The sequence below is a fragment of the Marmota monax genome, unplaced genomic scaffold (assembly GCF_021218885.2).
Source record: "Marmota monax isolate L192 unplaced genomic scaffold, Marmota_monax_Labrador192_F-V1.1 WCK01_AAM20220418_F8-fsc00052, whole genome shotgun sequence".
NCBI lineage: Eukaryota > Metazoa > Chordata > Mammalia > Rodentia > Sciuridae > Marmota > Marmota monax.
The window spans coordinates 6,812,723-6,833,140 of record NW_026693473.1 but is presented as its reverse complement, the minus strand read 5'-3'; the positions used below and the strand labels follow the sequence as shown (position 1 = coordinate 6,833,140).

At 38.8% G+C, this 20,418-nt stretch overlaps 3 protein-coding genes and 1 pseudogene across 15 annotated transcripts in view; 2 read left to right on the top strand and 2 right to left on the bottom strand.

The window, feature by feature from the left end:
* Iqcg (IQ motif containing G) overlaps positions 1 to 7,403 on the bottom strand; it is a 50,243-nt gene extending 42,840 nt beyond the window's left edge. For 3 of the 6 annotated variants that reach the window (XM_046458101.2, XM_046458105.2, XM_058583538.1), the window contains exons 1-4: positions 7,002 to 7,340; positions 6,358 to 6,502; positions 4,203 to 4,270; positions 3,004 to 3,274 (exon numbers count right to left, since the gene is read on the bottom strand). In XM_046458101.2, coding sequence (XP_046314057.1) covers positions 3,004 to 3,274; positions 4,203 to 4,210 — 279 coding nt within the window. In that variant the 5' untranslated portion in view covers positions 4,211 to 4,270; positions 6,358 to 6,502; positions 7,002 to 7,340. The other 3 variants (XM_046458103.2, XM_046458104.2, XM_046458102.2) reach the window with 3 other exon arrangements.
* LOC124101890 (U6 spliceosomal RNA) lies at positions 6,026 to 6,138 on the bottom strand (annotated as a pseudogene).
* Positions 7,404 to 7,603: 200 nt separating the features above from the next.
* On the top strand, positions 7,604 to 11,611 carry Rpl35a (ribosomal protein L35a). 3 transcript variants are annotated; one of them, XM_046458107.2, is made up of 5 exons: positions 7,604 to 7,686; positions 8,414 to 8,457; positions 8,660 to 8,812; positions 10,167 to 10,311; positions 11,554 to 11,611. In XM_046458107.2, exons 2-5 carry the CDS (start codon positions 8,447 to 8,449, stop codon positions 11,575 to 11,577), a joined length of 333 nt encoding a protein of 110 aa, XP_046314063.1. In that variant the 5' UTR covers positions 7,604 to 7,686; positions 8,414 to 8,446; the 3' UTR covers positions 11,578 to 11,611. The 3 variants fall into 3 exon arrangements, with proteins under 3 accessions (XP_046314063.1, XP_046314065.1, XP_046314064.1); XM_046458109.1 differs by having other exon boundaries at positions 7,686 to 7,870; XM_046458108.2 differs by lacking the exon at positions 7,604 to 7,686 and adding an exon at positions 7,701 to 7,886.
* Positions 11,612 to 14,943: 3,332 nt separating this feature from the next.
* Lmln (leishmanolysin like peptidase) overlaps positions 14,944 to 20,418 on the top strand; it is a 74,784-nt gene continuing 69,309 nt past the window's right edge. For 4 of the 6 annotated variants that reach the window (XR_006854705.2, XR_009228064.1, XR_006854704.2 and 1 more), the window contains exon 1: positions 14,969 to 15,185. Coding sequence is in view for 2 of the 6 variants with exons in the window: in XM_046457927.2 (XP_046313883.1) it covers positions 14,991 to 15,185 (195 nt within the window). In the remaining 4 variants the exon portion in view is untranslated. Of the gene's footprint in view, positions 15,186 to 20,418 lie in introns of all 6 variants that reach the window. The other 2 variants (XM_046457927.2, XM_046457929.2) reach the window with 2 other exon arrangements.

Below are 20,418 nucleotides of genomic sequence, written 5' to 3'. Positions count from 1 at the left end.
TATTTACATATTTATATATATATTTTTTTGGTACTGGGAATTGAACCCAGGAACGCTTAAGCACTAAGCCACATCTTCAATCCTTTTTTAAATATTTAATTTTGAGACAGAGTCTTGCTAAGTTGCCTAGGGCCTTACTCAGTTGCTGAGGCCGGCTTTGAACTTGGAATCCTCCTGCCTCAACTTTTCCTCAGCTGCTGGGATTATAGGTGTGTGCCACCCCGCCTAGCACTAAAAAGTATTTTATGTAGTACACACTATGTACAAGATGGGGATATTAGAACTTGGTTTTGCCTGGCTTAGGACTACCTGGTGAACTGCCAAAGATGAAAGTGGGGTAGACTGTGAATTTATTGATATTCAACAAATTCTGACATTTCGAAAAGACACTAACATGTTTAGTCTATGTCGGTGACATAGCTCACTTATGACAATAGTATAAGCTATATTTATACTACTATAAAATCACAAGGAGGGTTTTTGTTAAGTCAGAAAATTTTGGAGGTGAAAGATCACTATCATAAAACAGAACAAAAGTTTCATTCTTTTTTTTATACCTTTATTTTATTTATTTATTCTTATGTGGTGCTGAGGATTGAACCCAGGGCCTTGCACATGCTAGGTGAGGACACTATCACTGAGCCACAACCCCAGCCCCAAAAGTTTCACTCTTACATTTTCTGGAGTGGTGATCTCTGCTGAACACTATCAATTTAAGTTTTTCACACTCTCTTGAGTTTCTATGACAGCCAATTACTCTTTTTAAAGATTGAGAGTAAGTACAATTAATAAGACCTCATTTATTAACTGAATATTTTCCCAATATACTTTTGATTTTTACTGAAAAAGACAATATAAATAGGAAGAAAAATTAGCCTTTTCTGGACTCTTTGTTAACTACATTAAGGACTACATTCTTGTTTTATAGGCATTAAAAGATTTGGTTCTTGGCCTCTAATTTATTTGCTCCTTATAAATTGATACAGAAATTAATTTATATTATAAAATTCCTGTAATACTGATGTTTGCTTATTTGTTTATTTATTTATTTACTTGCTTGCTTACTGATGGTAGTGCTGGGGATCAAACTCAAGGCCTTACTCATGATAGGTAAGCACTCTACTACTGAGTTAAATCCCTAGCCCATTAATGTTATTTTAAAACTATCTCAAACCAGGCATGGTGGTACGCACCTCTAATCCCAGTTATTGGGGAGGCTAGGCAGGAGGATCTGCAAGTTTGAGGCCAGCCTGGGCAATTCAGTGAAACCCTGTTTCAAAATTAAAAAAAAAAAAAAAAAAACCATAACAAAGGGCTAGGAGTATAGCTCAATGGTAGAGTGTTCACTTAGCATGTACAAAACCTTGTGTTCAACTCCCAGTAGTACCAAAAATAAAACAAAGCAACAACAACAAAACCACCTTCAAATTCATAGAATTTTAGAATTGGAAGGGATATATGGATCATTTAAGATAAAACTCCATTATAATTTGCAAATGAGAAAACTAAGACCAAGAAAGTGAAATTGATTGCTTATTGTTTACAACTAAACCCAAAGGTTTCCTGACACAAAATCTGGTGTCCTATTAAAATCCTATATAAAGTTTTAAATGTTAATCAAGTTTTAAGTTCCCAGACTACAATACTACTAATAATAACAATAATAAAAAAGAAATTTAAAAAATAGTATGGGCAATTAAAGGGAAATTATTTTTCTTTTATTAATATGGACTTCTTTCTTTTAGACCTGGAAAGCACTTTACCCTCTAACCTATGTAGCAATTTCATTTGTCATAGGATCAGAAGAATATATTTTGTACAAATCATATGACTAAAGAAGAAACCTATATAACTGAGGTTTATAAGAGTTTAAAAATTTGTAAAGACTTTTCTCACTACCAAGTTAAGCTTTTTGATACCTCAGTGGTCCTCAGGAGTCCAAAAAGTCATTGGAAATATAATGACTGAAACATGGCCAGATACCCACAAAAGCAGGATACAAGATAGCCAGCAATTACAACAAGGTCAATTTTTTTTTTTTTAATTGAGGATTGAACCCAGGGGTACTTTATGACTGAGTCACACCCCCAGCCCTTTTTATTTATTTATTTTTGAGACAGGTTCTCATTTAAGGCCTCATTAAGTTTCTAAGCCTGGCTTTGAACTTGGGATTCTCCTGCCTCAACCTTCCAAATCACTGGGATACAGATACATGCCATCACACCTAGCCTAAAGGTGTCTGTCTGCTGGTTGCTTCGGCCTCTTGAATAGCTGGAATTAAGGCATGTGCACCATGCAGCCTACAAAATCAGTTTAGATTAAAACAATATTGAGAGTCCAGTTGAATTTCCTCCCTCTGTTAGCTTTTAGCCATTGAGAAATACAAGATAAGTAGGAGAATTTAGTAATTTAATCTCCTCAGTATACATACAGTTGTTTGATCTCCTCAATATATATAAAGCTATCCCTCAGCACCCACAGTGAATTGATTTCAGGACCCCTGTGGCTGCTCAAGGCCTTATATAAAATGGCACAGAATTTGCATATAACCTATCTATATCCTCCCATACCTTTTTTCATCTCTAGATTACTTAAAATAACTAACACAATGTAAAATAATTGTTACACTGTATTGTTAGGGAACAATCACAAGGAAAAAAAATCTGAACTTATTTACTACAGACACAATGTTTTTCTGAATATTTTTGCTCAGAGGTTGAATCCATGGGTGCAGAACCTGCATATATGGAAGGCTGACTGTTCTATATTTACAGTGACTTAACCATACACCTTTTGAAATAATACCAATATATTGGAAAGAGATATTCTGCCTCATCATGTACCTTGAGCTATCACAATTTCATCCCATCAATTGAGAATACATGTCTCAGATAATTATGATAGCCCTTTATCTGAGATAAAGATGTTCCCCAAGTTAAATGTACTATAAATGATAGATAAAAAGGAAAGAAAGCAAAATTAAATAATGGAGAGTTTAATTACCATGCTAGTGCTTTGTTTTCTTTCATAGTGAACTGGCATGATATAGTTTAGAATAGAAAGTTGGTCAAGGGTATCCTCCAGAACTGCAGAGAGTCTCAGCATCTCTAGAAGGGAAAGTGGCTCTCCGATTTCTGGGATAACTTCTATATCTACTACATTAGTTGATTCTTCCTCTTCTTCTTCTACGGCACTAGGTGGTTGGCCTGTCACCAACACGGTTACCTCAGGATTCCAAACTTTTGGAGAAAGAGGTAAATCTTCCGGCCTATCTCTAAAGAAAGAATAAGGAAAAAAGAAGTTAATGACCAATGTCTAAATATTACTTAGATTCAAAAGCATAGGCAGCATGTAGATCTGCTCCTGTGAAGTTTTTATTGTCATATAACTTAGATTTTTTTTTTTAAGTAGGCATTTACTTGGGATTTTGCTAAATACCTTCCACTTTGATGAAACAAGGACAAAAAATATTGTTTAATAAAGACATAGAGCCCCTGCTATTTGGCTATGCTTAACCAATTTAAATTTGAGACAAAATCAGCTTTATTTTCAAACATCATTTTTAAATGCTAACCAAAATTTTCTCATGATTAGAGAAAAACAGAATGTGGTAAACAGCCTCCAAAGTGGCCCAAATAGTTCTCACTTTCTGGCATTTATAGCCTTGCATAGTTTCCCTGATAGTGAGTAGAACTAACCTATGTGGCAAAAAGGATATTGTGAAAATAACAAGAGTGTGACTTCCAAAGTTAGGTGATAGAAGACATTATAGTTTCTACCTTACTCTCTCATATCTCTTACTCTGAGGGAAGTGAGTTGCTGTGTCATGAGGACACTTGATCAGCCTTGTGCAGACATTCATGAGAGTGAGAACTAAAGGCCTCTTGCCATCAGAAGCATCAACTTGACAGCCAAGGCACCACCTTGGAAGTGGATCCTCTAGCCCATACCACTAAGTCTTCAAGTAACTGCAGGCCTAGTGCACTTCAACTTTATGAGAGACCCAAAACAGGACCATCCCTCCAAGCGGTTACCAAACTCTTGACCCATAGATACTATGTAAAATAATAAATGTTTACATTTTTAAATCACTAAGTTTTAGGGCAATTTGTTAAACAGCAATACATAAATAATACACAAAAATTTACCATAAAGCATAACTAAAAAAACACACACAGAATGAATTAGAATTTTGAACATACTCTTCCATTCTTCTTTAGTTTTGTTATCCTCCACAATGTATTTAATAATCTCACAAAAAGGCAGTCAACTAGAATGAGAAGGAAACATTGAGATTAGTTTAAGGGAGTACTGAATGATGTTTCAGTATTTATATGCCCTTTAAGAGAAAATTAAAAAATTATAAGAGCTGTGCTTTATCCCCTCACTTGCTTAGTAGAGCAGTCCCTGGTCTAAAAGAAAAACTGATGTTATGGGGTACAGGTCTAACAAGTAGTCAACTTAATTATTATTCTACAAAACCTGAAGATATATGCACTCCTTTTCTTCTCTCTTCCTGTTCTTCCTCCTTTTTGCAGTACTGGGGAATGAACTTGGGTGCTTACACATGCCAGGTAAGCCTTCTACCACTAAGCTACATCCCAGACCTTTTTATTTTTTATTTTGAGATAGCATCTTGCTAAGTTGCAGAGGCTAGCCCCAGATTTGTGATCTTCCTGCCTCAACCTCCCAAGTAGCTGAGATTACAGGTGTTCACAGACAGGCCTAGTAAAAGGATATTTTAAAAATTGAAAACACAAACATATCTCTCCTTAGAACTCTTCCATGTTTTCCCATATCTTAGAACAAGGACCAAAATTCTTAACTTGGCCCATAAGTCTGCATGATCCAGACCCATCTGGCAATGCTGTTTTCTTGCTCTTGTCTTTAGCCTGAAAGATTTCTTTCAATTCTATGGAATCTTGCTCTCTTCCAACTCAGGGTATTTGCACATGCTATTCCTTCATTCTTTTCATCTCTTCACCTAGTAAAATCCTACTGACCCAATAGGTACCAACTTAAAACAGTAGCAGTTTTTGAGATACCTACTATTTACATCTATAAATCCAATCTCCATCATTTTCTGTGCTCTTAAGACTGATTCATATGGAATCCATCAATGAGAGAGTCCAGAAAGAGATCCAGGTGCAGGAGAGTCATGTCAAGTTATTTTTCTTCCCAGCTCCCTCCCTGACATATTATCTTTGGTTGGCTGTTTCTCTATTGAAGGTCATGGCTCCTGACAGGCAATCCTCTTCAAACACTCACCCCACGCCCAGCTTAGGTAACAACTTCTTTCCCTGTGCCTAGAAACTGCATTATCTCTTTTAATTTTATTCTTGCCTATATGTTTGTAAGGTACTTCACTAAACTCTTACCATGCCAGATACACACACACACATACACACAGTGTTGTATTTAACACACTGAAAGAAGTTTCATAAAACAACATGTGACACTTTGTTTTATTGTTTTACATTTTAATTTAAAAAGTATGATCATGATCTACTAATGCATCATCACCTGCAGTTTGAAAAATGCCTTAGATGTCACTTCTCTAGGTGTTTCTTTCCCTGACCCAAAAAGATGGATCATGCTTCCTCTATTCAAGTAATCATAGAACTCTGCAAAGCTCTCCTTACAATTTGTAATGTTTATGTCAATTTTACCCAATAGTCTGTTAGGTTTCATGAGAGCAGGAACCATAACAATAAATCTCACTATTGTATTGTAAGCACAGGTACGGTGCACAATAAGTATTTAATACCTTCAGGAATGAATCTTTCTTTTCTAAATTAAATGAAGAGGAAAAGCATGCTGGCACGTTCGCAAATCTGAGGTACACACTAATGACATATTTGCACACAGCATTTCACATGTAACTTCACCCAGTTCTCATTTCATAGATTACACAAATATTTTTGCATAAAAGTCACAATTTTAATATTGGGTGCTATCCATTGTACCTTGAAGTCTATTTTCTCAAAAGGAATATGCTATTGTCAAATAAACTTCTAAGTACTTTACAAGTGTGGAATGCCTCACAAAAATTTGTGTGTCATCCTTGCGCAGGGGCCATGCTAAATCTTCTCTGCACCATTCTAATTTTAGAATATGTGCTGCTGAATAATGAATCTCTTAAGTAGCAGAATTTCTAGTATATTTCTGGGACAGAGAAAACTGGATGGGATAGTGGGTTACAAGGAACATAACCCTATCCTGTTGTATTTAATAGGGTATCTGACTTTAAATGTGACATACATTTATTTCCTAAAATGTTGGAGTTGTCCTTTACTCCTCTCATTAATTATGTATCAGCAATACATTTAAAATATTCAGAATTTCAGGACTAATCACCTGTACTGAATGTCCATCATCTCTCAACAGGACCATTAGAGTAGCCTCCTAACAGATCTTCCTGCTGCTTCCCCTGCTTCTCTTCAGTCTCAACACAGTGAACCCATCAGACCTAGTCACTCTTTAGTTCAGAACCTTCAAATGGCTTCCAATGTCAGAGAAGAAAAAAAAAAAGCCTTTTAATTTTTCTCCACAAAAGTTATCACTTTCTAATGTACCATATATTTTACTTGCTCGTTTTCTTGCTCCCCACAATATGATGTAAGCTCCATGAGAACAGATTTTTGTTTATCGCAGCGTCCTCAAAGTCTACAATTCTCGATCCTTGGTAGCCATTCAATAAACTAGTTGTTGAATAAATTAATCTATAGGGCTACTCAAGAAAATGCGCAATAATTAGGAAATGTAAACCTCTGACTCCTCCAATCCATCTCATTCTAATCTTACAAGTATTTATGAGACCTATTAAGCATGGCAGGACGCGGGCGCCCCGAGTTTGTCAGCTCAAAGAATTCTCCTAAGGAGGCGGTAAGGTCTTCGCTGGACATACAAGCTCTTCCTCCGAATAAAAGCGAAGGAGGGCGATAACATTTTTAAAGGCATTTCTCTCGTTATTTGGGATGGGCGGGCGGGGGATGTCTCACGATGTGGCCCAGGCTGGTCTCGAACTCGCGGGCTCAAGCGATCTTCCCGCCTCAGCATTCCGGGTAGCTGGAACCACAAGACTGGGCCACTACGCCCAGCTTTTAAGTCGTTTCATTTAAAAGTGAAAGGAGTAGAGGGAAAGGAAGGTGGGTTGCGGGGAAATAGGGAAGGAATTGCGCATCCTGCCTTCGGGCTCCCAGCCTTTCTCTTCAAGTCTAGGGTAGGATCCGTAGGTCTCCCTTCGTCCTACTTCTCGGAGGGAGGAGGGAAAGATATTCCTTGTGTTTGAGAATCAAAAGTGTGATATCTAAGGCGGGTACAGACGTTCCCCGGTCCAGCTTTACCTGCAGCACCTCTCGCCTTCGGAAACAAGCTAAGATGTTGCTATGGCAACATAGATGGGAGGAGACCGTTTTCGCTCCTCCTTTAGCTGGCTAACAATTTTGCCTCTCTCTGTTCTCAAACACTACAGGTTGTAGCTTGCAAAGATGAAAAGACTTAGGGAAAATTTATATGAGTGCTCCTGAAAGTAACTTTTTCAGTCCGAAGATGATTTCTAGGACTAGTTTTTCTGGCGGTCGCGGAGGATGCCTAAATTAGGGGCGGGGCTGAGAAATGTTTATCCCAGAAGGCCATGCGGCGGGGCCTCGCCTTCCTTTTTCCGCCATCTTGGTGCCTGTGGAGGTGAGTAAACCCCTCGCTGCTGAGCTTTGGAGGCAAATAACTGGGTTGGGTTTACCCGTATACCGTGGCGAGGCACCGATTCGGTTCGGAGACTCTGCTTGCCAGTGATTTCTGTGGATTCCGGGAAGAAGGAGGACGGGATGGCGGAGATGAGGGACTGATTGTGCTGGGCTCCTAACACCTGGTGAATGAGCGCTGTGGTAATTTTAGGGGATTTGGGGGCCCAAGCGGGGTAAAATTGTCACTCCTTATGCAGTTGCTTGTGAAGCAGTGGTTCCTTTAAGTTGCCTTTTTTTTTTTCATTTGCTCCCACTACATACTTTCGCATGTTTACAACCTCAACTTTTCTCTAAGCTAGAGCATGTCTTCTGTGTGTTTTACCGCCAGCTTCGTACGTAAATCTTCATTTTTCAGTGAATTTTATCTGTTACTGATAGCGGCATGAGTTTGCTCAGGGCTTCCGATTGCGGCTTTTAGGCGTTCTTCAGTGTGTGGTTTTGCTTCTTAGTTACTTTAGTTACTGTCTTCATTTTGGAGTTTGCTTAGGTATCATTCATTCTCTGAGGTTTGAATGTTTCGCCAAGCTCTGCGCTTCATGTAGGTGAATTACGCTTCCCCATATTCGCATGAAACGGGTCAAAAAGGAATTTGCCTGAGAGGCTTAAGAAAAATGACAGGTGAGAAACTTGTGTTGCATGGTTTTAAACTTAGTTTTGTTTGTTTTAAGGCCTGCTGGGAACAGGACTTTTAAAAGGCAGATATGTCTGGAAGGTATGCTTCTTAAATATATATTTTTTTCTCTCCCCACGCCACTCTTAGAGGTAAATCTATATGCTGGTTAAAAATTTGGTGTTTGCTATGAGTAACTTTCAGATGGGGGCCCTCACAAGTCAAATCATCTTGATGGTTTAGGAAGACAACCGAGATATTTTAACAGTTACATTTAACATAACACGTATCGTGTGTTTCTTAGGTTGTGGTGCAAAGCCATTTTTGCTGGCTATAAGCGGGGTCTCCGGAACCAAAGGGAGCACACAGCTCTTCTAAAAATTGAAGGTGTTTATGCCAGAGATGAAACCGAGTTCTATTTGGGCAAAAGATGTGCTTATGTGTACAAAGCAAAAAAGTAAGTTTATACTACTATGTGCCTTGGAATTTTTACTTTTTACTCTGCCTTACTTTTCTATTGAAAAGATAAATAATGTTGGTAAAGTAATTGGTACCGCTGTGGCTTCTGCTTTGATCCTTTTAAGGAATTTCATGGGAAGTTACTGGAGGTTTTGTTTTTTTTTGTTGTTTTTTTTTTTTAACCTATTGTGGGTAGTGTTGCACTGGGAAAAATCACAGCTGTCACTCAAGAAGTTTCAAGAAGCAGCTATTTATTCTTAATGGTTTATGTAATGCTTTTTTCACGTACCTTAGTTAATTTTGTTCTTGAAGATATTTTTCATGTATGCTTATAGATGTTATATTTCCAGAACATTGTTTTGTGTGTGGGGGGGGGGATTGAACCAGGGTTTTTCACAAGCCCCTAGCTGTACCCGCAGCCGAAACGTGTTTTTAATACTAGGCTTGTGGGGGTGGTGGTGTACTGGGGATTGAACTCAGGGGCACTCTACTACTGAGCCATACCCTTCCCCTTTTTTGAGATTTTTAACTTAACACATGTAGTTGGTTTCATCCCGGCAGATTCATGCGTTGGTTCATGGAATTCCAATTTCAGTTCATGATCCCCAGCCCTTTCATTTTATTTGGAGATAGGGTCTTCCTGAGTTGCTTGAGCTGGTTTTGAATTTGCTGTTCTCTTGCCTCAGCCTTCCCAATCACAGGGATTACAGGAGTGTGCCACCAGGCCTAACTTAATCCTGGGGTTTTTAGCCCACTCCAGACCAGTTAAAATCTCTGGCCTCCTTTTCCTGTTTAGTCAGAGTATTCCTTTAAAATTTCTAGTTCCATCACATGTAGGTTATAAACCCCAGTGGGTCATCTCATTCAGTAAACAAAAAAAAAGCTAAAGTCTCAATGAGGAGCCTCTTAAGAACCTGTGCATTGAGGACTCCACATTTTTGCTCTTATCCCAGCTAGGGCTCACCACTTTGTACCTACAGTCTCCCTAACTTGGGGTTATTACTTAAGATTTTTGGTGTGGGGGTTGTGTGTGTGCACCTGCGATGAGTAGGGGTGCTAGGGATTGAAATCAGGACCTTGTGAATGCAAACTGAGCACTCTTCCCCTGAACTATCTCCCCAGCCCCCCTTCAGTTCTTTAGCATATGCTGTTCCTTCTCTTTGCCATGGTCATCCCCTGATAAAGGTGCCTGGTATACAATAGTTATTTTATCTGTGGAATTAAAAGTGTTCCAGACATACTCAGTGGGTAACCAAGTTTGAGAGGTACTAGAGGTTAGTAACCATGAACTTGTATGAGACTATATTGTTTATGTGAGTTCTCCTTCTTTTTTTATTCCCTTTTAAAATCAGCAACACTGTGACTCCTGGTGGCAAACCAAACAAAACCAGAGTAATCTGGGGAAAGGTAACTCGTGCCCATGGAAATAGTGGCATGGTTCGGGCCAAATTCCGAAGCAACCTTCCTGCTAAGGCCATTGGACACAGAATCCGTGTGGTAAGTAGAAATTTTTAGCAAAACAGCCCTCTTTTGAGATAAACTAAGCTCAAGAGGTTGAGCTGTAACTTCTAAGGATTTTTCTGAGTGTAAAATGAAGCCAGTAAATTGTGCCCAAATCAGTGACTGTAGTGTAGATACTGAGTATTACATAACATCTGATTTGGCATCTTATAGGAAGGTGATGGCAAAGTGTTCAAACAAATTGTGCCTAGCTGTGCATGGCGGCACATGTCTGTAATTCCAGTGACTCCAAAGGCAGGAGGATCACAAGTTCAAGACTGTCCTCAGTAAATAAAAAAATAAAAGGCTGGGGGTATAGCTCAGCCATAAAGCACCCCTGGGTTAATAATAATCCTCAGTACAAAAACAGAAAATTTGTGCCTAAATTTCAGTTTTGCCAAAGCTACTTGAGGGAAAATAATTTCTTTTCTTTCTTTCTTTTTTTTTTTTTTAGTACTGGAGATTGAACCCACGGGCACTCAAAACTGAGCTATATCCCAACCCTTTCTATTTTTATCTTAAGGCAGGGTCTTGCCAAATTGCCTGGGCAATAAACTTGTGAGCTTCAGCCTCCTCATCTCTGGGATTATAAGCATCTTTGTTCAGCCTTTAGATGTTAATCAACTTTGTTTTGTACATGAAGAAAACATTCTGAGGACTCAGAGTGTTGGTTTAATCTTAGACTCCAGATCCTGAGACTTTTTTCCCTCAAATAACCCCTGCTTTTTCTTTATTAGGATCCATTTTTAGTTAACCATAATCTTGGGGTCATAGGGATACTGTAGAGCCTTGCTGAGCATTTGAGCTTTCTCATCAGAGGATTCTTACTCTAAGAAGCAAAATTATATATTCTCCCAATACTTTTTAAATTATTTTAATTTTTGGTATTGAGGGTAGAACCAAGGGCCTTGTGAATGCTAGGCAAGCCTTTAATCATAGAGCTATACCCCAAGCCCCAAAGCATATTCTCCTATAAACTGAATGCTACACAACTTGGTTCTCAGGAACCACCAGAATATGTCATTGAATACCTTTCAGAGATGACTAAGGAGGCTAGGGGTGTAGCCCAGTAGTTGAGTGCTTATTTAGCATACGTGAGACCCTAGGTTCAATCTGTAGTATAGGAAAAAAAATTTCAGATAAAAGTGGGATCATAAGAGATTAATTCATGTTATGGCAATCAGTAACATTTATAAATTTGTATATAACATTCACCTAATGTTCTTTTTTTCCCCCTAGATGCTGTACCCCTCAAGGATTTAAACTAATGGAAAATAAAGATGGATTTGTGTTCTTATATTTTTTTGTTCAGTGGCTCAAAAAACTTAACTGTCTTCAATTGATTTCGCTATATGCTTAAAATGATGGAGGTTTTTCAATATCTTCAAATAAAAGGAAATCAGGGCTATATACAATGGACAGTATGAGGCAGTTACAGGGATTTAGAAAGTAACAGGTTAACATGAATACCTTAATGGGCATTTTGGAGGAAATAAATATGCTTTGGGGAAAGTGGGAAGTGAAAGAAGCATAAAATTATCTCTTAAAAGGTCTGGGGATGTAGCTCAGTGGTAGAGTGCATCAGACTGTTTCATCCCTAGTATTACCCACCCCACCCCAAAAAAGTTTTTTAATAGCTTTTACTAGTTCAGTATAGATTGGTTGGGAAGCTTATGAGTGAAAATGGAATTGGGAATAATTTCAGTAGAAATTACATTGATATTTATTAGCGCTTTCACATGGCCTGGGATGAACTATTCTTGTGACTTGTGACCAAAGGGTTACAGTATATACTTTGACTAGTGGTGTAATCCAAGCTGAAAATGTCAACCTAAATGGTATGTGATTCTGAAGTAATTTAGCAAACCAGGAAAATAAGCAGGGCTTCAGAATATTTTAAATTTAAAGAATATTTTAGATTTCAAAGATGTGCTTAAAATTATGTGATAAATCATTTTGCAGTATGGTTGTAGAATTCTGATTGATGCAGTAGTCAGTAGTTGTATACTAATGCTCAAGTTGCCATCGAAGGAGCCCAGTTTCTTGTAAATGATTGGGATTTATAATCTTGTCAGTTTCATTCATTGGGAGTGTGGCCTCAAGGCAAAAGCAATGCATCGGAGTAGCAGCCTTTGCCAGAGCTGTGCATTTAATGGACAACTAGAATTTGATTACTAGAACTCTAAGGAAATTGAACTTGGAAAGTTTGGGTTCAAGAGCAAGAAAGGTTATCTGGTCGTGAACCAACTCCCAATTGTTTTCCAAAAAGCCAGGTAGATACGATCGGTATTTCAGTACTCAGGGATAGAGGCATATAAATAAAATGGCTTATATAAAATGAAGGAAACAAGGTGGTGGCGATGGCACAAAGATCTTGAGGCATTTGAGCCATTCAAATTGGGTTATTTAGTGTGGCTAATAAACCTGTTGGGGCAGTGATAGGGAGTCTTTAAAGCTAAAAGCTGCCATGTTATGAAAGATCTTGTGTCCTAGAAAAGGGATAACTGGAATGGGGGAGAAAAATCAGGCTTTGCAGTCTTAACTGGTTTTTGATAACCAGAATAGAGCAGATCCCCTAAATATTAGGAATGGAGGCTTAAAAGATAATAGGTCTTGGCTTTGGTGGCTGAATGGATAATGACATGTTTACAGAGCTAGGAGAGCAGGATGTGGTTTTGTAGTGGTAGCAAAAGTTTGACAAAGTGGGCTGGGAGGTATGTGGCTCCATGCTAGTGTAAGTCCCTGGATTCAATCCCCAGGACCACCAAAAAAAAGAATTTGAGGGGCTGGAGTTGTCACTCAGGGTTAGTGCATTTGCCTGGCATCTGTGAGGCACTGGGTTTGATTCTCAGCATCTCATATAAATAAAGGTCTGTCAACAATTAAAAGTATTAAATTTTTTTTGAGGACCATGTAGGATACTAACTTGTGGCATCCTGGAAGGCAAATGGAGGTTTCAGGTCTGGTTAGGCACAGGGGAAAAGGGAGCAGAGGTCTCCATAACTGTCTGGGAGCAGAAGACTGGTCTGAACAATAATAGGAGGGTTGAAGGTGGATAAATGGGCTTTTTGAGAAATCCAGGAAAAGAACTGACATGACAGCATCCTTAGGTAACCTGAGTATGCAGTGGCAAATGAGCTGCATGTGCAAATGTGTGTGTGTTTTTAAATATTTATTTACTTTTTAGTTGTACACAATACCTTTATATGTGGTGCTGAGGATCAAACCCAGGGTTTCACATGTGCTGGTAGAGCAAATATGTGTTCTTTATGAACACGATGCAATGATTGTGAAAGTGCATTGTCTTCCTGTACCACCCTACTCAAGTTAAAAGATACTCTGGCCAAATCTGCCACTGGAGGGTTTGCATAGTTCACAAAAATGGGCTTTCTAATACTAGAATATGTCCACTATGCAATCAAAAGCCTTTTATCCATCATGGTACAGGAAGCCGTAATATATTGGTTGTACTTTTTGTTTGTTTTTTGTGCTGAGGATTGAACCCATGGCCTTGTGCATGTGAAGCAAGCACTCTACCAACTGAATTGTTTGTGCTTTTAGCAATGGAAAAATCATGTTTTGAAAAAATTTGATTTAGTATACCAGTAAATAATGACTCCACCTGTAAAATGGTAATATAGCACGATCACACCCTTATTTTGAGTACACCATCTCAACTAACATTGTAAATTGAAGGTTTTATTTCTGACAATGACATTTCCTAATAATTTACAATATTCAGTTTCTGTGGAGTAATATTTAAGCTGTTTTCAGTTCCTGATGTTTTGCTGGGGATTATTGGATTTAGCTTCACACATTCTACTGAAGTGCTTTACCACTGAGCTACAGCTCCACCCTTTCCAGTTTCTGCTTTTAGTTCTTTGCTTTCATGGACCACAGGAAGAGTGTAACATTTCTCAGTTTTTAAAGTAGTTTCCACAAATGGCCAGTGTCCACCAATATCTTAATTCTTGGTTAGCCAGGTGCGGTTGCGCACACCTGTTAATCCCAGCAGCTGGGGAGGCTGAGGCAAAAGAGGATCGCCAGTTCAAAGCCAGCCTTAGCAATTTGGCGAGGCCCTGGGCAATTCGGGGAGACTGTCTCCAAATAAAATACAAAAAGGGCGGGAGGTGTGGCTCGGTGGTTAAGCGCCCCTGGGTTCAAACGCTGGTATTAAAAAAAAAGGTATAGAGTTCAGTAAAACAGTAAAGAACATAACTGATTTTGTAGGAAATGACGTTACTTGATAAATGGGACTAAAATTGGTGACAAAAGTGTTCTTCACACTTTTCACACAGGAGTACATTATAAAATATTTTGCAGTTGTACATGTGTCCATTTGAGAACTGGCATCTAGTTATGGCAAATCTCAAATTAAAAGGAGCGAAAAACCACCTTGGTAAGGACACCTATGTACTACACCACCCGCCCACCACCGCTAGCCTTTCCGGTTCCCACTGCGCAGCCCACGTGAGCCGTTAAATACCATTTATTGGCTGGCCCTGTGCAATGAGACGCGATGGACACGACCTGCTATCATCTTGTAGATGACACTAGCCAATCGAAAAACTGCTTTTCTTTCCTTCTCTCGGGCTGGTCCCTGGAGCGGCTAGGGGCGGGGCTGGTCGCGGGCACGGAGGCGTCACGCACTCCATGGTAACGACGCTCGGCCGAAGATGGCGGCCGAGTGGGGTGGAGGAGTGTGTTACTCCGGGTCGGGCCCGGCTCCTAACCGGTGGCGCTGGAGTGCTTCTTTGTGCGTCCGAGGCGTTTTACTACTGTTAGGCGGCCTGCCGGCAAGCACCATGTCTATTCCCATCTCCGTGGGCACCTCGCCGCCCTGCAGGCACCACGTCCCCTCTGACACTGAGGTAGGGCGAACGAAGGGCGGGAGCTGGCCGGGTGATAGTAAAGTGATGAGGGAGAGTCACAGTAGAGGGTAATGATTCCGAGGGGGTGTTTTGGAAGAGAAGGCGAAATTGGGACAGAGACAGCGCTTACAGGGCTGGGACTGTTATTAGCTTCCGACACCCTGCAAAGTGGCCGAGTTAGGCACTTAGCAGCATCACATTTCCGTGCTTAGGTGGTAATACCATAGCAGTGGTTTTCACATTGAGTGTGTATCTGAAGCACTTGTTAAAAAACGAAGATTGCTGCCCCGTCAGTATGTCTGACATGAGTCCTCAGAATTGGCAATTTAGTTTCCAAATGGATGATACTGCTTGTCCAAGGTCCACATTTTGGGAACCAGTATCTAAAGATTTGGGGAGAAATTGGTAGGAGAGCCAGACAAAGGCATTGGAGAGATGTTAAGGGTTTTCTGAAAACAAAAATGAAGGTTTATTTTCAAGTTATTTCATTACTTTGCTTGCTTTAATCCTGTTCTCCCATCCTGCAAGTGCCTGCCTGCCTTCTTCCCACCCAGTCGTTTTTTGTTGTTGTTTTGTTTTGATTTGGTTTGGTTTTTTGCTTGTTTAAATCCTTTCAGCTTCAGTTCAAGTCTCCCTTCAGGCATTTAACCAAGTACTGTTCTGTGGTAATGGCTTATGTTTTCAGGCATGTCATGTTTTGTAGTTAAATTGTAACATTCCTTGAATAAGGTTTGTATGATATACTTTGATTCCTTCACAGTACTTAGCTCAGAGGTGGACCACAATCATCCCCCTCCCCCTCCCCTGCAGTACTGGGAATTTAATCCAAAAACACTCTACCACCCAGCTACATCCTTAGCCCTTTTTATTTTGAGGCAGGGTCTTGCTGAATTGCCTAGGCATTTCTTGAATTTGCCAATCCTTCTGCTTCAGCCTCCAGAGTCACTGGGATTACAGGCATGCCCCACCTCTTTCAACTATTAGTAATCAGAATTGAGAAAAGGAGGAACAGTACTTAAGGCAGGGCTGCATGTTGTGATTGGCTTAGATTCACCTAGAATTCTTTTTTCATTTTAACCCAGATAGCTAAGCTCACTCATTTTAGTGGCAGTTTCCAAAAATGTTAGGCATACTGATTGTAACTGAGTTGAAGTTTTGTAGCTGTACTACATATTATAACTTTTATCATGACACTGCATTTTGGCTGAATTCATTTCTTTAAAAAATTCCACAGAGCCCTGCACTTCCTCTTTGAATCTGGGTTAAAATGAGAGAAAGTAGTTCAAACAACCACAAAACCTTTTTGGTAGAAAGAACCTTGGTAGCTGTTTTCTTTTTCTGGCCATTGGGAGTGTACAGATCTCCAACCTGGTTTTCATTTGTTTGTTTGTTTTTTGGGAGGAGGGAGGTTGTTTATTGGTGATGGTGGTGCTTGTTTGTGTCTGTGTGTGAGTGATGCGTGATGCTGGGGATCAAGCTCAGGGCCTCACTCATGCTAGACTGACATTCTACCACTGAGCCATAATCCCACACCCTCCAATTTGTATTTAACATTTCCACCAATAGGGTAATTTTTTATTTCTAGAGGTAGCCCCTTTGTTTTTTGGAGATGATCATTGTTAAAGTCCTTTTTATAGAGCTGAAAACTTCTTGATACTTCCCAATATTTCTATTCCTGCCTCTTGACTGAACAAGGTTAATAGTGATAGTGCTTCATATATTAAAAGCAGTCTATTAAGTTCTCAAGTGTCCTCATTTCTAATTAGTTTCCCTAGTTTTTCATAGAATATATAATAGCATGTTGTCCTCATCATTCTCCTTGCTTTAACCTGGACAGAAAGTTAAGGTGAGAACTATTCATCATAATTCATTGTATTCATGCTAGTGACTACACTTCTGTTACATCCTACAGGCATTCACTTGCAACCTGTGTGTGTGTGTGTGTGTGTGTGTGTGTGTCTGTGTCTGCGATGGTGGTGATAAAATACAGAACACTTTGACTTATTTAACCTGCTGTCAACCAAAACGTACACATTTTTACTTTTTATTATATATATTAAAACCAGAATAATATGGTAAACCCCTGTGGGTCTAGTCACTACTTATCAATATTCTGCCATTCTTGTTTCATATACTTCCAGTTATTCCCAATCACCCCACTTGACTTAATGTTATTATAAAAGGTTTTCTTTTTTTTTTCTTTTCGGTAAAATTTACATGTATTGCAGTGCCACATGCATCCATGTAAAATTCATAACCTATCACAATATAGAACTTTTCCATCACTCCATAAAGTTCCCACCTGTCCTGTGCCAGTTATGTCTTTCCCATCCACCATAGGCAACTACTGTTCTAATTTTTTTTTTTTTTTTTAAACAGCAGGTTTGTTTTTCCAGTTCTAGAACTTTGTTTATAAGGGTAGAATTTTATGATCTCTGTGTCTGGCTCCTGCTCACAACTATTTCTATGAGATTCATGTTTTTTTTATGATAGTAATTCCATCCTTTTTATTGTTAAGTATTCCCCTGAATGCCCAAATCATAATCTGTTTTTGCTTGGTCTCAATTATTTTCAGTTTTGTGGTATTGTAGAAAAAATACATCATTGTATAAGGGTTTTATTAGATGTGTTTTTATTTCATTTTGTAAATACTTAGGAGTACATATGCTAGGTCAGAAGGTAGGTGAATATTTAATCTTATAGAAAATTACCAAATCTGGGGCTGGGGTTGTGGCTCAGTGGTAGCATGATTGCCTAGCACGTATCAGGCACTGTGTTGCATCCTCAGCACCACATAAAAAAATAAATAAGTAGACAAATAAAAGGTATTGTGTCCATTAAAAAAATGTTAAAAAAAAAAAGAAAACTACCAAATCTTTCTCCAAGTTCTGTACCATTTTACATTCCCATCAGCAGTGTATTAAGCATTATGATTGCTGCATATCCTTACCAACAGAGGTTTCTTCCGAGAAGTTTTTGCTTACCCACCAGCTCATAAAGACATTCTCCTATTTTGTAGAAACTTTGGGGGCTATGATTCATTCTCAAATTGATTTTTTATTTTTATTTATTTTCTGTGGTACTAGGGATTGAACCCAGGGCCTAGTATATGCTAAGCAGGCATTCTACCACTGAGCTACATCTCTAGTCCTTTTTTATTTTTTTGGTACTGGGAATTGAACTCAGGGGTACTTGACCACTGAGCCATATCTCCAGCCCTATTTTGTATTTTTATTTATTTAGAGACAGGGTCTCACTAAAGTTGCTTAGCACCTCACCTTTGCTGAGACTGACTTTGAACTCATGATCCTCCTACCTCAGCCTCCCCAGCTGCTGGGGTTACAGGCTGCACCACCATGCCTGGCTTCCAGTCCTTATTTATTTTGAGAGAGTGTCTGATTAAATTACTGAGGCTGGAAAATTTGCAGTCCTCCTGCCTCGAAGTCCCTGGAATTGCAGGCATGTGCCACTGTGCCCAACTGGGGTTTACTTTGTATAGTTTTTGTTATTTGTTTTATTTGATTTTTTTGTTTGTTTGTTTTTGGTAGCACTGACAGTTGATTCCAGGACCTTCTGCATGTTAAGGAAGCTCTCTCTCACTGAGCTATACCCCCAGTCTTATTTATTATTGCAAATAGCCCACGCTGGCCTTAAAATTGTGATCCTCCTGCCTCAGTCTCCCAAATAGCAGGGATTACAGTTGTACATACTGTGCCTGACTTATTATTTCCTCTTTCTACTTATTGTGTATTTACTTTGCTCACATTGCAAGGGGGAAAATTTAGGTCATTTTTTTTTTAGGTTCTTTTTAAAAATTTTTTTTAGTTGTAGATGGACACAATATCTACCTACCTTTCTTTCTCCCTTCCCTCCCCTCCCCTCCCCTCCCCTCTCCTTCCTTTCCTTCCTTTCCTTCCTTCCTTCCTTTTCAAACCCAGTGCCTGAAATGCAAGGCAAGTGCTCAATCACTGAGCTACAACCCCAGCCCCGGTTTTTAGGTTCTTCAGGTTAATGTAAACATTCAAAGATAGAAATACTGGGAGTGATAGATTGCTTGCCTAGTGTGCACCAGGCCCTGGGTTCACACACAGACACACACATACCAAATTAAGAAATTTCTATGTACATCTTTAATTCCTTCCCACAGATTTTGACACTTTGTATTTTAATTATAATTGTATTTTAATTATCATTTATTTAAATGTTTATTTCCCTTGGCAATTTCTTTTTTGATCATGAATTATTATAATTGTTTAAAATGTATAATTTATAAATATTCAGTTCTTATTGTTAATGGTTTCTAATTTAAGTGTATAATAGCCTCTGTAAGATATCAGTTATGAAATATGAGATTATTTTAGTCATAGCTTAAACTATGTTGTAGCCTTTTTTTTTTTCCATGTATAAAGAATATATGTTGTGCTGGACATGGTGGCCCATGCCTGTAATCCTACCAATTCGGGAAGCTGATTCAAGAGGATCGCAAGTTCAAAGCCAGCCTCAGCAAGAGAGAGGCACTAAGCAACTCAGTGAGACCCTATCTCTAAATAAAATATAAAATAGGGCTGGAAATGTGGCTCAGTGGTCGAGTACCCCTGAGCTCAATCCTCAGTACCCATCCCCCAATTTTTTTTAAAGGGTTGGAGCTGTGGCTCATTGGTTGAGTGCCCTTTAGCTAAATCCCTGGTACCAAAAAAAAAAAAGAATATATGTTGTATGGTTATTGAGTGGATTTCATTACCTGTCAATAAGGTAAGGCGATAGTATACTTCATATTTCCTATATTCTTAAAATTTTAGTCTAATTGTTAAGATTTTAATCTTTAAGATTATAGATTTGTTTCTTTCTTTAGTTCTGTCAGTTTTGCTTCATAATTTTTTAATCTCCTTTAATTACATGCATTCACATTTATAATTTTTTATGTCTTTTGATGTGGCCCTTTATCATTTTATCTGATATTAACTATACCCATTTCAGCTTGTTTATGATTAAAGTTGACTGATATATCTTTCCATCCTTTTGCATTTATTTTTGCATTTATTTGTGTATGTGTGTGCTTATGCATTTTAAGTAATATTTTTGTCTTTTTTTTTGTGTGTATGATACTAGGGATTAAACCCAGAGCATTCTATCCCTGAGCTACTTCCCTAGTCCTTTTTCATTTTTTATTTTGACATAATATCTCGCTGAGTTTCCAAGGCTGGCCTCAAACTTGACATATTCTTGTCTCTTC